This window comes from Capsella rubella, unplaced genomic scaffold, assembly GCF_000375325.1.
Source record: "Capsella rubella cultivar Monte Gargano unplaced genomic scaffold, Caprub1_0 scaffold_7, whole genome shotgun sequence".
NCBI lineage: Eukaryota > Viridiplantae > Streptophyta > Magnoliopsida > Brassicales > Brassicaceae > Capsella > Capsella rubella.
Genome location: NW_006238917.1, coordinates 471,382 through 488,703, shown reverse-complemented (window position 1 = coordinate 488,703; position 17,322 = coordinate 471,382). Strand labels below are relative to the sequence as shown.

At 35.7% G+C, this 17,322-nt stretch overlaps 2 protein-coding genes across 2 annotated transcripts; one reads left to right on the top strand and one right to left on the bottom strand.

The window, feature by feature from the left end:
- Nucleotides 1-5,559: 5,559 nt before the first annotated feature.
- On the top strand, nt 5,560-8,356 carry LOC17877773 (probable WRKY transcription factor 13). Its single transcript, XM_006283991.2, has 3 exons — nt 5,560-6,064; nt 6,713-7,054; nt 7,973-8,356. Exons 1-3 carry the CDS (start codon nt 5,682-5,684, stop codon nt 8,154-8,156), a joined length of 909 nt encoding a protein of 302 aa, XP_006284053.2. The 5' UTR covers nt 5,560-5,681; the 3' UTR covers nt 8,157-8,356.
- A 4,682-nt stretch (nt 8,357-13,038) lies between these two features.
- Nucleotides 13,039-17,322, bottom strand: LOC17878408 (protein BRASSINOSTEROID INSENSITIVE 1). The gene has a single exon (XM_006282474.2). The coding sequence runs from the start codon at nt 16,976-16,978 to the stop codon at nt 13,388-13,390; it is 3,591 nt and encodes a 1,196-aa protein (XP_006282536.1). The 5' UTR covers nt 16,979-17,322; the 3' UTR covers nt 13,039-13,387.

The window sequence follows — 17,322 nt, the reverse complement described above, 5'->3', positions numbered from 1 at the left end:
TAAGAAATTAATTACTAGCTCTGGGCATATAATCCGGATCCGACAAAACCGATCCGAACTGATCCGAAAAATCCGATTTGGATCGGTTTCGGTTACTATGTAAAAACCGATCGGATTTTATGTTGAACATGATTCGGATTTCGGATTTAAACCGATCCGAACCGAAATCCGATCGGTTATCTGCTAACCCGAATACACATGGTCTAATACATCACATAGTATACATATAATCTCTATGTTTTTGTCCTTCAACACTCAAACCTCTTTTTTACGTCGGATTGTTCGGATTTAGAGTATAAGTTTCGGATTTATAGTATAGAATCCGAATCCGAAACCGATCCGAAATAGGATTCGGTTTAAACTCGGATTCGTGATAAAATTTGAAAACCGATCCGAATCCGAAAAAATCCGAACCGATCCGATCCGAAAACCAGTCGGATTCAAATCGGATTCTATATATCCCAATCCGAAAAATCCGAACTCCGAATAATCCGATCCGATCCGATCCGAAAATCCGAACGCCCAGGGCTAATAAAGACCAAACTGATTGGGCTTTGTTTATTAGCAAAGTAGCTCTTAAATGGGCCAATATTATTTGTACAATTTTCATTGGGCCATGAATTGCCCGAGCCTGTACCTTCCTTGGACCTTGAGTCATGTATTGTATTTTCTTTCTTTTTTCTTGTCGTCGAGTTGTGTATGTTAAAGAACGAAGACGAACATTGTACATACATACAAGGGTAACGTAACTTGTTCGTTGAAAAATAACGAAATGGATATAACTTGTAATGGCAAACATAAGTAATAATAACGAATGACTTTTATGGTAAGGTCTTTTTAAAAAAGAAAAAATAATAATAATAATTTTTTGCAAACTAAATTATGTCAAACTAAGATGGGACCATGTTGCATATCACCAAACTGATTTTATGCCAAAATGAATAAAACTCAGAATTAAGTTTTTGATTGGAGCAGTTATGTCCAATCATTTGATGACCCCTCCATGTTAGGGTTTTCAGATTTCACTTGATTGTGGATTAATTAGTGTGTTGATGATCTTCTTTTTCTCATGTTTTTGACATTTGTCGCTGAGGTTCTTTTATCTCTTTCTTTCTTTCTTTTTTTTACCCTCAAGTGTAGATTCAGTTGATGATACCTATTACCTAATGTTTGAATTTGAAGTTACTTGCTTGATTAGTGCCCCCAAATATTTAAGTTTGATCATTAGTTATATCACCATTTTGCCATGTATATCAGATGTCACGTCAATTGTTGAAATTGTTCACTTTAAATACAAAACATTAAGCGTCTTTTTTCAAAGTTTACACAAGTTCTAATACATTATTATGCATGTTTAACCTACATAGTAACGATACTAGCACAACATACAGTAATAGGATATATGTGTCATCATGTTTCATATTCCAGTCACAACTGAATTGCAAGAATTTGGCATTGCATTGCATGTATATTTATATTATGATTATATATACCAACGTGACAAGATTCGATCTGTAAACTCAAAAGACATGATGCAGATAAAATTAGCAACTAGTACTACATATAAAAATAAAAATAACAATCTACAAATTTGTAGATTCTGCAATTAACCAGGTATTATTGGACATTGATGAATGAGAGATGTATAGATATGAGACAAAAGAACATTATGCAAAGAGATATATATGAGTAGATAAAAATAAGGAAGGCATTAAGATGGGTCGCATAAAGTGACAGAGGAAGGACATTACAAGACAGCTTTGGATGGTCGGATCACAGTATATAATGTTGTCAAATTATAACTCTTAACAGATGCAGAGAGTCCCCGCATGGTGTCATCATTTCTCTTCATGCCCCGCTTGCTTTTATATTTCTTTCATAAAAAAAAAAACAACTTCCTATTTAAAAAAATGTTATTTCCTTTTCCTTAGCTGTTCCTTAATTTATATAAAATGGTTTGAACATATATATAGATACATGTTTTGTAAGCTGTACGATAAATATTCTATTGTTGCCTTTTTTGTTGGGTTTCATTTGTTGCGCCTAACCTGAAAGTCAACTTTAGCTATTTCGAATGAGCTAAAAGTGCGACCCATATCAATACCCTTCAGTACTGGTAGTGGTCGATAGTTTATACTACTGTCGTTAGAGATTAATCGTGTTTCTTGTTCCCAATTACGACAATGCGATTTTGCCGGTTACTCAAATCTATGGGATCGGACCGGACTAGAAGACGAGTCGTAGTTACGGTCCCAGTTATAAATAATGCTTGCAAGTTGCAATGAAAACTACCAACTGTGCAGAAGAGATCACTGAAAAATGTAATTATTGTAGGGTTAAAGCGAGAGGAAGAAAGGCGATGGATGTGAAAACAAATAATGTACATTTTAAAATACATTACGAACACACACACACAAAAAGAATATACAGAGCAAAGTAAAATTAAAAATATATAAAAAACGAAATGATTACTTTCGCCAACCCACACTCCAGTCTCTTCCCCACTTCTGAAGGCCCATTAATCAGATTCATATAATTACTTCTAATTCTTTATATCATTTTTGTTCTCAAAAATATTTACTATTTCCCTCTTTTTGGCAAAATGTATAAAATTTTTGAATTATATAATGTTTAGCATCCCTACACACACGAACATTAATATGTAAAGCGAAACCTATGTCATTACGAGTTACGTGTATGTTCGTTATGCTATTATTCCTTTGGACCAATGCGATGTCACTGTGACGTTGTCCTCACGACAGCAAGAGGCTAAACAATAAAGTTTCTTACTACTGAAAAAAGAAGATACATTAATGTAATATACTTATATAGGGTACAGAATTAAGAGAAAGTTGCAGTTATAGAAACAGAAAACTATAATCACCAAAAAAAAACAAAAGCAGAGATATATCAATTATAAAGAAAACGAAAGGAGATGTACAAATTACAAATATATAAAACGGAGACTTATTTTCGAAAACAAGCATATTTTAATACTTCTCTCAAACTTAGTGTTTCACTGTATAAAATATATATTCAACTGAAACAGCACGGTTATGTAACAGGACTTTTGCTTTATTGTGAAGGTAAGTTATCAAAATTGATCAAATTAAGAACCTGTAAAATATGGTTATCAAACGTATTTTGTGCATTTATCATCGTTCAAATAAGTATCATATAATTATTTTGTTATGTATATATGAGGTCCAGAATATAACATAATGGTTTGTGATGACTTTGAGTTACTCTCATCACCTAAAAAATGTATTTATTTGTACTCAACATAACTATCTTCTTTTCTTTTCTTTTTTGCGCTCTAATCAAACAAATGTACGGCACTAATTACGAGAGTACTTGCTAATGAGTAAATGATATAACTGATGCTACTATTATTGACGAGGTTCCTTCTTTCTTTTTTCTTTTTTTAAATGGATGTAAAATATTTTGTTGGTTAATTAACCGTTTAACCATGCAAATAAATTTTGGTAAAATACGTACATATAGAGCAAAATAAAAAGATACATGCATGGGTTACTACCTAAGGTTACTAGTAGAAAAGGAACGATAATCGTATCTACGTCCGACCAATGATACTCAATCGTTGTTGTGCCCATTACACTTAAAACAGACTTTTGTAACTACAGTTATGAGTTATCGTTAGAATTAAGGTCAGTTTTTTTGCTGGGTAGCTAATGAAAGTTTTGTACAAATAGTAACAGGGGTCTATCATCTATGTACCGTATATTCGTATACTACGTGCATGTAGTCATGTAGAACAACTTTGCACGACTTCCAGTAATCTAGAGAGGCTTTTAACCTAAGAGAGGGACCTATCTATATTAACATTACTTAAAACTAATGCAATATATGAAACAAAAAAGTACAAAGGTTCTTTTTATACTGGTTATTCGAAAAAATATTATTTTTTTAGCGTCACACAAGTATCTGAAACGTGTGATTAGCGGCCATATACATATATAAATGTCGACAAAAAGAAAACTAATATAAAAAGCACTTTAATTTATCATAAAATACGGAGGTGAGGTTATCATGCGTGTGTACATATACATACATATATATATATATGTATATATTACCAAATATACAACAAGACATCATGAAGAAAAAATAAGTGGGCTTGGAATTTGAGAAACGGTGGGGTTTCTAAACTTTGATGAAACGATTACAAAATGCGATCTTGCAAAAGGCAAAATGAGAAAAAAGGTAAGAAACTTTTCTCTCTTGTATGATTATAAATATTCTTACGACATTATTTTATCTTCTTTTTAGTATTAGAGATTAGAGAGATAGGTGCAAGTTTTTTAAAAAACGGGAAGGGAAAAAGAAAAAAAGTATGATATAGGAGCCTAATTCACCAAATCATAATCATGATATCCTCACACAGGGTACAGAGGAATAGATTTGCACCTAAGATTTTTCATCATTGCTCCTCCTAATCTACATATATTCCTTTTTGGATTCCCAAAATAATAGCAATCGTATATAAATTTATGTTTGAGTACTACATCATTTTTGCAAGAAAAGTTTATAAAATTCTAGCTACAAGAAAGTGACGAGATAGATGTGTGTATATTATTCCCATCACATCCTCAGCCATTTTTTTCTATGGAAAATGATTTCAAAAAAATAATATATATTGTTCAAATAAAAGTAAATTTTTTCGAAAACAATACATCTAGAGGATTTGGATTTATTTTGTGGAAACAATGATTACTAATTGGTGCAACTTCAATCCCTCTCTTTTCTTTTCGTTTGAACAATTCAAATATATATGATCCTCGTATGTTGTTTTTGTTTTGAAGAAAAATTAAGTAGAGAGATAGATCTTCAATATGCCAAAATTGCTTAAACTGGAAAAGAGAGTATTTTTTTTCTTAATGAAATCCATGTAGTTTTTTTTTAAAACAAAAATTGGGTTTTGTATTCATTAAATCCATGTATGTACATAACAAAATGAACGCCGTTTGAGGGACGTAACGGGACGCCGTGACAAAAGCTGGCTGCCGTTTAAGCGACACGACGTTAACTCCCACTACCTCTTCGTCTTTCTCTCTCGAGTGCCCTGACGCGTTTTCTTCTTTCTTTCCTTTTTTTTTTTTTTTTCTCTTTTGTCTTTCTCGATTTTTCTTTTTCTTATTTTTACCTTCTAATCAGAAAACCAACATCACAAAAATTGATATCAACTATGGACTATGGTTTTTTAAAAAGTTATTGGAAGGAAAAAAGAACCTCAAAGTTGTTCAAAACCAAAAACACACATAAAAACCCTAGAACATTTGTATTTGTCGGCATAAACTTGATTAATAACAACACTAAAACCATGTATATTTTGGGGAATTCCTAAATCAGTATTGTTATTAAAAATCAGACTAGTGATATAAAAAGCACATTAGGATATTATCAGTCACATGCAAAATCTCTCAAGAAAAACAAAACCAATCGAATTGGACCCACCTGCAACTTTTCTCTTTTTCTTCGAGCATTTATATATATATTAATCGAAACATTCACATGGATGGATTGGATTGGATCGTCTCTACTCTCAACCCAAAAAAATCAAACAAAATATCAACCGAAACCATAACCAAAACTTTCTCTCTCACACGCACACACACAATCTTAAGTTCGTCTCGCTTTTGCGTAAAAGAAGAACGACAGAGATGGGTACGATAAACCAAGGAGTAAGTTTTTTTGATGAATCGCAGACCATCATAAACCCTAATAATAGTAACCATCTAGGTTTCTTCTTCTCTTTCCCTAGCCACACCTTATCTTCATCATCTTCTACCTCTTCGTCTTCTCCCTCCTCTCTTGTGTCTCCATTTCTAGGTCATCACTCCTTAAACTCCTTTCTTCACAATAACCCCTCTTCTTTTGTTTCTCATCCTCAAGATCCCATCAATCTCATGACCAATCTCCCCCAATCACTAATCTCGTCTCTCTCCACCTCGAAACAAAGAGATGATCATGATGGCTTTCTTGATCTCGATCATCATCGTCTTACCGGTAGTAGATCATCCCAAAGACCCTCACCAAATCCATGGTAAGTTACTTTACGAAAACATACTACAGATAATTAGGTTAAAGTCTCATTTAAGGATCTATTTTTAATATTTTTTTAAGATATAAGGTTATATTCTCTATATTCACTAAACTACAACTACTATTACTCAAATCGTCAATTCTTTTTTCCTTTTTCTTTCCTAGAGTTAGCAAATATATCGATACTCTTTATGCGGAATCCATCAAATACTAGATTAGTTATTACCAAGTTAAGAAGTAAGAACAAATTAAAGTGGCGGTCAGTTGCTAATGATTCTCCTAAAGATACATATCTGTTATCGACTATGCATGTTTTGTTCACACACTTACATAAATATACATACCGCCATTTGTTGTATATAACCTGTGCAAATCGAAAAAGAAAAAAAAAACTCAATTGTAAAATCATTATTCTCAAAATTATTATTACTTTACAAAATTATTTAAATATGTATATGAACTAAAAGCTATATATATATATATATATATATATATATGCATCTTCCTACCATCTACTTTCGCTTTATTGTATAGAATTTCAAGTAGTTCAAGGCAACCATGCACACGACACACCAACATATGTATATAATTAAACCCAAACATACTGTTAAATATATAATTATATATGCCTTGTGTTGATGTGATTTAGGGCATGGAGTAGTCAAGCGGGATATGGATGCAGCCAGAAAAACAACCATGGAAGCGGGATTGATATTGACGATAATGATGATGAGGTAGGCGATGGTGGTGGTGGAACTAATGATGATGATCATCATCATCAACATAATTCTGCTCGTCGTCATGAAAAACATAACACGGCGTCGTTAGGCGGCGTTGTTTCTTCTCTGAAAATGAAGAAGCTTAAGACAAGAAGAAAAGTGAGGGAACCGCGGTTTTGCTTTAAGACACTTAGCGAGGTTGATGTCTTAGATGATGGCTATAGATGGAGAAAGTATGGCCAGAAAGTCGTCAAAAACACCCAGCATCCCAGGTACTAATTCTACTTTGTCCTCATTTTCTTCTTTTTAGTCGACATTTTGTTCTCACTCAATCTTTGATTAAACTAATTTAACAACTAGTTATCTTGTAATTATTTGAAATTGGTTCGACTCTCTATAGACGAAGATGAATATATATCAGTTAGTTCACACTCTCTGCCTGTAATCATTCCTTGAGGGTTAATGATGACTTACGTACTATTTACTGACTTGATGAATCATTAGTTTTTTCAAACTTTTAACGTTAATTAATAATTTGATGTAAATTTGTAGTCTCTTGGGAGTTAATTATGAGCCATGTAAAAGATTAATAATTGCATTATCAAGTATAAGGAAATGAAAGTTATTACGTACTAGTTATTTTCTGATGTTTGTCTATAATAAGTATCAGTTCTCTTATCATAACAAAACCAAAAAAAAACTCTTGTCTCAGTGGGGACTATTTAACTGTACCAAAAATAAGAAAACAATATATATGTGTGTGTGTTATATAACTCTGTAGAACGAAAAAATATATTTCATGTAGAAGCATTTGAGTATTATGTGAGGAATGTGAGACATATGGGGTTTCCTTAAGATTCGATTCTCTCTCTCTCTCTCTCTCTCTCATGTTGACATTTGACATTTACCAACAATGATTTCTTTGGGTAATTGGTATAGTTCTTTTGTAAAGTTTTATCATTGGTCCAGTAATAAAGCTTAATTGCCTTAATATCTGTTTTATTTAGCACTATAAATACATTTCCTGTTAACATAGTAACTTTCATGTATTCTAAATGAACATAGTTTAAATATAATTCTATAAATGAATCTTTTTTTACTTCAAAATATAAGAATATCTCTAGTATATATAACTTGAGATACAATAAAGGTTAACTAAATAGTTAAAATTTTATTTTGATAAATGGCAGGAGCTATTACAGATGCACACAAGACAAGTGTAGAGTGAAGAAGAGAGTGGAGAGATTAGCAGATGACCCAAGAATGGTAATCACTACTTACGAAGGAAGACACCTTCACTCTCCTTCTAATCATCTTGACGACGACTCTCTCTCTTCCTCTCACCACTCTCCTCTCTCCAACTTCTTCTGGTGATTTCAATTTGTATTTTCTGTTGAATCAACCAATCGACCTTGCCCCCAAAACTAATTTCGTATTATTAATCAATACCTTAGATTAATAAAAAAGGGAAAAAGTTATACCTATATATATATATATATATATGTTCTCGTTAATTATGAAATAGTTACGATGTTTTAGTATGTGTAATGTGTTGGTTTGTGTTTGTAAGATGATTTTATGTATCGTTTCCAAATTGAGGATTATATATGTGAAATGAGTTCCGAGAAGACTCTTTTTATGTATATATAGTTTCGTTGAGTTTGTATGAAATTATTTTGTAAATAAATAACCCATAATTATTGTTGTAGTCCCACTCTACCCATAATTATTGTTGTAATCCCACTCTACCGTAAACATGTAGGTTAGTCCACTGACCATTATTATCAAGTTGGCAACAATAATACTACTAAAAGGAAAATTTCAGTACGACGTGGTTTGTTATTGATGGGCTTTAATGTATCAATTTTAAAACGGGGGCGGAGTCAATAGAAATGTGTTTTAATGAGCAAACAAAGAAACATCCTCTATACTGAGCCTAAGTTTGAAACTATTGGGCTTCCTAACAAATTTATACTTTGAAAAAGAAAGACAAATTATCTTTAGTGGCCCTGTAGGCACAAATGTAATTGGGTTTAGTGTACAGACCCAAGTCCACGAACATAGCAACCACCACGTGACAAAGCCAACAAAGTTGACAAGTGGATTATAAGCACGTGAGCCTCTCGACTCTCGCGATCCCTAAAGTTAAATTACAGTGTACAATAAATCAATAATAATCACGTTGTTCAACTTGTATTACGAAAAGAAAACAAAAAAAAATAAAAAAGCATAAGTTACGAGGACATGAAAAGTTGTGACCCGCTTGCTCCGCCGAGTCCGAGGGAGACTGCCCACGTGAAACCCTCGTGGACCGCACGTTCGCTCCCTTAATTCAAGGTCTTAAGCTAATTTTTATAATTATCAATGTATTAAAACTATAGCTAATTCTGTTTACTCATAGACCATAGTAATTCGCCAATTGCCATCATCAAAGCATATACTTTTATATACTGACTGAATCTACGACATCCCCATTACATATTACTCTCTCTCTCTCGACAAACTGATTCCAATAAATCATTGTTTACAAAAGAAGACTAGTAATTAATTAAGCTAAGACAGTACTCTCTCTTAAAAGCATTTCAAACCATTGAAAAGATTAAGATAACGTAATCTTAACGCCCCAACATTAAGTATTGAAACACGTTAAACGATTTTTTAAAAAGTAAAGCTAAACTTGACGACGAAATGAGAATAAAAAAACGAGAAAGCTGGGAGAAGCTGCAACTGCAAGAAGATGAATAGTGCGTATATAAAATATGTTCATTAAACATTAACGAAATCTGAGCCGTCGCTTTTTGTTTCTTTGTCTCTTCGTCGTGAAAAGAAGGAAGATTCCTAGGTGATGTTAAATTACTTTAACATTATAGAATCTTTATTATAGTTTAGCTACTTTTTTATATCAATATGTGTAACTTACATAATTATAATTAAATAAACGTATATTCGATTTAACTTACAAAAATAAGAACAACTTTGATCGCTTGTTCTTAATGTGAAAATCGTATCATGTTGATATATTTATACTTGAATTCTTCTAAGACATTATTTAGTAGTAGTATTAAGTATCGACGTATTACATACATAATTATTATCCTTTTAATTTTATGAAAAGAGTAATTTACAAACCATTTTTTTCCAGGAAGAGACGTTTTTAATTAATTAACCAATGTCGTTTTCAGAAAATCTTAGCTGTATATATATGGCAGAGAGCTCACACGCGTGGAAATGGGTTTGTCTCAATGTTTACGTACAAAAGCTTTTTTTCTTAATTATTTTCTTTGTTTTTTTTATAGCTTTCTGTGTAGTTCGTACATCGTCCATCCAAACCTCAAATTTCTAAACAAATTATTATGAGACACAAGGCATTCGCACGTGCGGGGAGTTTAACTTGTACGTGAGAAAGAAACCTAGAGAATGAACAAAAACTACGATTAGATTGATTCAACTTCAGGTTTCCAACCCCATATACATATATAGTTTTACATATAAATAGCTATAAATATTTGTTGTGTATTGCGTAAACATCGCAATCCTCCACTTATATGCGTTACAGAAAAAAATATCTAAAATGCATGGACCGTCCTGCACTTGACCCATAGTTTAGAGTATTAATATGTACGCACTGATGTATGTACACAATTAACATGCAGATATATGACGACGTTTCAACGTGAATTATTGGTTTTGATGATTGAAAAGAAGTGATCCAAATATGATAGAATGATTTTGTAGTTATGCATTTTTTAAAAATAGCATAATTTATTCGTAATTGTCTTCAGGTATTCCGTAAATATTCTATCAAACTTAATTAGGATAGGGAAACAATCGATCAGAATTCTCTTCCACGGTTTTGCAAATTAGTTTCCTTTCTTCATTTCATTTTTTTATATAAAATATATATAGTTCCTATGTCATTTTGCAACTCGGGAATTTTTTATTATGCATTGTGCATAAGCATAATTATTCCTGTATTTGATTTGTATATGTGTCTTGATTTCTTGATATCAGACAAAGAGCAATGAAACCCACGTACGTCCCAATAATTCCGCGTAACTAAATAGTGTTATTGGCAAGTTGTCAAAAATAAAATAATATATAATATGAAAAAATCTTAGTAGTAGGAAGAAAAAAAATGTAATAAGAATATATCTTGATTAGGAGGAAGATGATATAATTTGAAAATTAAGAAAAGAAAAAATGAATGGATGAGAAGGAGACACACGTGGGAGAGAGAGGAAGAGGTCAATTCGGCGGAGACAGGAAAGGGACGGCGGCCCACGGCGGAAGGAGACGTTGTTAGGGGAAGTTTCCGACAAGAACAGCTTGCATGCACGGTGGCCCACGTGCTCGGTACCCACCACCGTCGCGCGTGTTCTTCTTGATAGCTACTCATCTCCCGCAGTTTAAGCGCGTGTGTTTACTGTATGTTCCCACGCGCGTCTGTCAGTGTCTTGTCTATATATATATACATGCAGTCGCTGCTTGTAGTTTGTAGTTGTAGCTGTTGGGTTTTTGAATGTGTTAAGGTGTGTGCACGTATCCGTATCGTTTTCTCTTTTAATATGTTTTTTTTCTTCTAATAATCGTCTTTTAATTACATGATGATCATATGAAGAAGCAAGTACTACTATTCTATTCGTACGAGATTTAAGATATGTGCTGTCAGCTAAGAAAACGTACATTAAATCCGTACCTTCCGAGAAAGACACAAACTCTACTACATAGATAATATAACTAGGTTAGTTTCGATTCCTTACAGCTATGAAATCCGTTTTGATTGCGCATATTTTTGTTTTCTCCTATCCAATGGCAATAATAGTCTAATGTTACTAGTAATTTAATTTGACTAAATGTCACGCCCTATCATGAAGCTAACATATTACTAGCCCCCGAATAAACCATTGTTTACGTTTCATTAAAAGTCTAAACTCATGATTTGTTTTTCAGGGGATATGGGTGGGTAATAGTGAGGAGCAACAATACGAAAGAGATTAAAGAAAAATAGCTATAGTTAAAACTTAAAAAGCGATGAAACTCACGAAGTCCGAAGAGCGAGGGGAGTGAAAGCAGACCACGTAGCTGGAGAGAGACAGAGAATGGCGCACGTGAGTCGCACGTTCCTTGTTGTGGTGATGTTGGTGCAGAGTGTCACAGAAACATGAAACCCAGACTTTGTTTTTAATTCCAGGCGAAGGTCCATTTCTCCATGTTATTATATCAATCTCTTCAATTTTATTAGCAAACAATAAAAAGAAGATTATACCAAAAAAAAAAACCTAATAAGATCATCACCCTATCATTTTCAATATACAAACTCCCAATAGTGTGTTTTATCTTATTATGCAAATACATATCCTCCCATGCAAGCTCTTATGAGATCAAAACACAAATAATAGTAATCATTCTTTTGATTGGGTAAATCTAAGGTGAATAAATTCGCACTGAATAAGGTAGATAGATGGATGTAAATATAGTCCAACGGTTCAATTCACCCAAAACAAAAAAATGTTTAATTCACCACAGTCCAAAAGGGACCACAATATAATACTATTTGTCATGAAAATATTACACAATACTAGCATAGAGAAACCAAAAAGAAAGATTTTTAAAGTCTCATCTATTCCCACTTTCCCGTTCCCGTGCACTGTGAGAAGTCCCCGAATTAATTCCGACAAATAATGAAATAATAGGTCACGTGCATTTACATGAACATGATCAGTCCATATTTAATACAAAGACACAAAACTTAATAACATGGCTCTCTTCAATATTCATTTAACTTAGTAGTATAAGGGGGGGTTATTGGGAGGATGATTTTAAAAGAGTTTATGAATTTCTAAAGTTTAGAGATTTTAAGATTCTCAAAAATTTTTGTGGATTCTAAAATAATGTTTACCCAGATTTCTAGAGTTTAATAGATTCTTCATATGATAGATTCTATAAATACTTGTGAGAATTGCAGTATTTTGAAAGTTGTTTTTAATGACTAAATATGTAAGGAATCATTAAACCAATAATACTAGAATTTGATAGAATTGGAAAATCAATAAATACTCAACTTTTTGAATAACAAAGGATTTTAAATAGAATTACAAAATACATACACCAATAACAAGAGATTTTATTAGGAATCTAAGAATGTATAAACCAATAACAATGGAATCTTAAACTATAAAAATCTTTAAAAATCATTCTCCCAATAACTCCCCCTAAGATTACTACAAAGAATTCGGAGGCAAAAAAATATAATAAATTCGTCAGCAACGTAGAAATTTCCATAGAACTAAAAACGCAAAACATTACAAATTACACTCTCAAAATTACCAGAAGAAGAAGAAAAAACTGTATATTTACATATTCTTAACAAAGTTATTACTCAGTTCTCTTCTGCATCCATCTCCATCCCCCCCAATCCAAAAAAAAAAAAGAAGAAGAAAAGAACATCCGTCTTTATGTATAAATAACATAGATACATACATTTTAGAATATAGTAGAGAAAAATACAAAAAAAAAAAAAAAATGACCCAAGGAAAATCGGACTGACCCTTAAAGATTGATTGATGTTCAAAGAATCTGATTTGCCTGCTTCTGCTTTCTAATTTTCATAATTTTCCTTCGGGAACTTCTTTTATACTCATATCAACCATCTCTAATGTACTGAATCCTCCATCCTCTACTGATCCGATTGTTGACTGTGAATCTAACCCTGACCCGGCTTGTATCTCCTTAAACATGGCCATGACTTGTACCATTGTCGGTCGTTTCCATGCCCGATCATCCAGACACGCAACCGCTACTTTCAAATGCTGTAAAAGTTCGATCTCTAGCGCTGGATCTTCCTTCATTAGCTCGGGATCAAACACGTCGCTGATCCGCAGTTTCGCATGCTGTTTCACCCATCCAACTAGGTTATTATCTCCGAAATCCGGTGAATCCGTTGGTCGTTTACCCGTTAGTAGCTCCAGTAATACCACACCGTAACTGTAGACGTCTCCTTTTGTTGAACACCTGAAACTTTGGTAATATTCAGGGGGAACGTAACCCGGTGTACCGGCTAACGTACTGACGCTTAAATGTGTATCCATAGCGCTCATCAGCCTTGCCATGCCGAAATCTGAAACCCTAGCTTCCAAGTTCTCATCCAGCAACACATTGCTAGATTTCATGTCTCTGTGGATGATATGCGGACTGCAGTTGTGGTGAAGAAAAGCAAGCCCTCTGGCTGATCCGATTGCAATTTTCCGCCGTGTGGACCAGTTTAGTTTCACACCCGCTTTCTTGGGGTCGTGCAAAACGTCTTCCAAACTTCCATACTTCATGAACTCATAGACCAGAAGCCGCTCATCTCCAACCTTGCAGTACCCAAGAAGCGGAACGAGGTTTCGATGTTTGATCTTTCCGATGGTTTCCATCTCTGCCATGAACTCTCTGTCACCTTGACCGCTAACGTGAATAAGTTTCTTGATAGCCACCGCGCTTCCATCTTTCAAAATGGCTTTGTAAACATCTCCAAACCCACCGGATCCAATAAGGCTATCATTGTGGAAACCGTTTGTGGCCTGAAGAAGATCCGCAAAGGTGAGTTTCCGCAATGGCTTCTCGAAAGCAGCAAGATTGATACTCAAGGCTTCTTTCACACCAGTCAGCTTCCAGTTCGTGTTGTTAGCGGTTCTGTCGCCAGAGTTTCCATTCCCTTCCGCGTACATCTCCAGTTCCGCCTCTTTCTTTCTACGTCTCTTCCTCATCTCTCTGCCAACAAGGATCAGCCCGAATATGCAGACAAAAGAGAACAACAATCCCATCGCCACACTGCCCGCAAGAGACGCTGGTCTCCTTCCGTGAGATCTCTGATGGTGAGCATACCCGTCTGCATTGGCGGGATCACACCGCGGAAGCGGATAACCACAGAGACCAGAATTGTTCAAGAACTTAACCGGCGGGAAAGTCTCTAACTGTCCCATCTCAGGAATCGGACCAGATAAATTATTGTTGGACAAATCGATTTCCGTAAGCATAGTAAGCGCCGACATAGCCGGAGGGATCCTCCCATCGAGCTTATTGCTTGAAAGATCGAGAATGTTTAAACCTCTCAGCTCACCTACCTCGTCAGGAATCGAACCAGAGATAAAGTTATGACCCAAATTGAGGATAAAGAGATAAGGCATCGAACCAATCTCCTTGGGAATGTAACCAGACAACATGTTATAAGACATGTCCAAAAACATCATGGAACCGTTGTTGTCAAACGTGGGGGAAGTGTGACCTCCATAGACTCTGGTGAAATTACAAGGGTTCCTCGTGGAAACCCGGTTAAGTTGCTCGGCTCTGATTCCTTGAAATTCAAGCAAATTACCAGCTCCGTGACACTCTTTCTTCATCCCATCGTTTTTGATGTAAACATACCTCTTACCGGCGATGAAATTCGCAGCGATTTTCCCGGATTGTTTGAACATTTCTGCAGGAATCGTTCCGGTGAAATTATTGGTGTTGAGATCGAGCCAGATTAAGCTTCTGCAGTCACCCAGCTCAGCCGGGATGTTTCCGTAGAACGAATTGTTGCTCAGCTTCAGGATGGCCAGATTCTCTAACCGGCCTATCCAGCTTGGAATTTGACCTGTTAACCGGTTATTCGACAGAGAAATCCAGTTCAGCTTGGTACAGTTACTTAAACCGGAAGGGATTTCACCGGTTAATTCGTTGAAGTCGAGGATCAGAGTCTCCAAGGTCTTGACATACATGAGCTCCTGAGGGATCTCTCCTTCTAACATATTCAGCCACAGCTTCAGATCTCGAAGCTTCAATAGATTGCCTAAGCTCGACGGGATTGTCCCGGAGAGGTAATTGAAGCTCAGATGAAGCGAAACGAGCTCGGAACAGTTGCTCAACGTCGGTGGAATCTTCCCGGTGAAGCCATTGTTCTGAAGGTAAAGCTCCTGCAGAGTGTTTTTAGGGTTCCGGCAGAGATTCGGGAGAATCGGACCGGAGAAATTGTTGGAGCTGAGATCTAGCGTTAGCAACGAAGCCGACAGATTTGTCAGAGATTCCGGTAATTCGCCGGAAAACTCGTTGAAAGACAGATCGAGAACCTTGAGACCTCTCATCTTCAGCAACGTATCCATCGGTAACTCGCCGGAGAAGTTGTTACTCGACAAGGCGAGTGACTCCAGAAGTGAAAAGGAGCCGAAGAATGGAGGAACCGTACCGTGGAAATCGTTTCCAGAGAGATCGAGTCCGGTGAGTGTGTCACACGCGCCGGAGAGAAACTCAGGGATCTCGCCGGTGAATTTGTTCTCAGCCAGAGAGAGGTACTGGAGGCTTTTGAGCGGTAGCGAAGGGATTGGTCCGGCGAACTGGTTACCGGAGACGTTCAAGGACTTGAGCTGTGTGCAAGTAGAGATAGCACGAGAGAAATCGCCAGATAATTTGTTCCCGGAGATGTCGAGATGTTGCAGAGCGGAGCAGTCTCCGAGGAAAGGGATCCCAGTTGAGAAATTGTTGGAAGAGACATCGAGAAACTCGAGATTCAAACAACGAGAAACATCAACGTCTCCACTGATTTTGTTTCCGCTAATCGCTAAGTGCTTCAGCTCTCCACAGCCATCGGAGAGTACCCAACCGACGATGTTAGGACCGGAGAGTGAATTTGAAGAAAGATCCACAACTTCCAAGCTGTTTAGCTTCAACCCACCTGAAACTTTCCCGGGAAAATCGAGAGTATTGGAGGAGACGTTGAGAAACTTCAGACCGGAGCAAGAAGCAAGGCTTGCTAGAGTCGTAACAGGACCCGAAAGAGAGTTTCTTGATAGATCCAAGCTGGTTAAAGAAGCAGAGCACTTGAAGCCAGAAATGGAGCCATTGATGTGTGTGTTCGAGAGAAACAGAGACTCTAACCCGGTGAGAGACAAGAGAGATGAAGCCACGGCACTGAATCCGACGTTGAGAGGCTTGGAACTGAGATCAATCGAAGTAACTTTGTCGTCTCTGCAAGTAACGCCATCGAAAGTACACGGGTTTTTGTTGGAAGACCAGTCTGGGAGAAGATTCTTGTCAGGAAGAACGTTTTTGAAGCCTATAAGCTGATGGATTTCTCTGTACAAAGACTGAGATGGTGATGAGGCTTGAAATGAAAGAGAGAAGAAGGAGAAGAAGAAGAGAGTCGTTACATAGAGAAAGAAGCTTGCAAAAGTCTTCATTCTCAGAGTTTATGAGAGAGAAAGGTGTGGCAAGTAGAGAAGATGAAAGGGGGAATCTAGGGTTTTGGTTCCACCATTAGAGAGGGAGTGGAAGCTCTAGAGAGAGAGAGAGAGAGAGAGATTTCAGAAAGAAAGAAAAAGAAAAGCTTAAAGAGAGGAGAGAGAGGAGAGAGAGAAGAGAGAGAAGAGAGTCAAAAGACAGAAGCAGGAAGATGGAAGAAGGTATTTATCAAATGGTGAAGGGAAGAGTGGTCACAGCTGTGCACTCACATGCCATGTTACCTCTTCTTCTGATTATTATCATATAAAAAAATTATTAATTTCAATTTCCATTACAGATACAA

What these genes read in the sequence shown, in the direction of transcription:
- LOC17878408 (XM_006282474.2), bottom strand. Translation starts at nt 16,978, where the DNA reads ATGAAGACTTTTGCAAGCTTCTTTCTCTATGTAACGACTCTCTTCTTC.
- LOC17877773 (XM_006283991.2), top strand. Translation starts at nt 5,682, where the DNA reads ATGGGTACGATAAACCAAGGAGTAAGTTTTTTTGATGAATCGCAGACC. An exon ending in AGACCCTCACCAAATCCATG is followed by an intron (nt 6,065 to 6,712) that starts GTAAGTTACTTT and finishes GATGTGATTTAG; the next exon opens with GGCATGGAGTAGTCAAGCGG. An exon ending in AAAAACACCCAGCATCCCAG is followed by an intron (nt 7,055 to 7,972) that starts GTACTAATTCTA and finishes GATAAATGGCAG; the next exon opens with GAGCTATTACAGATGCACAC.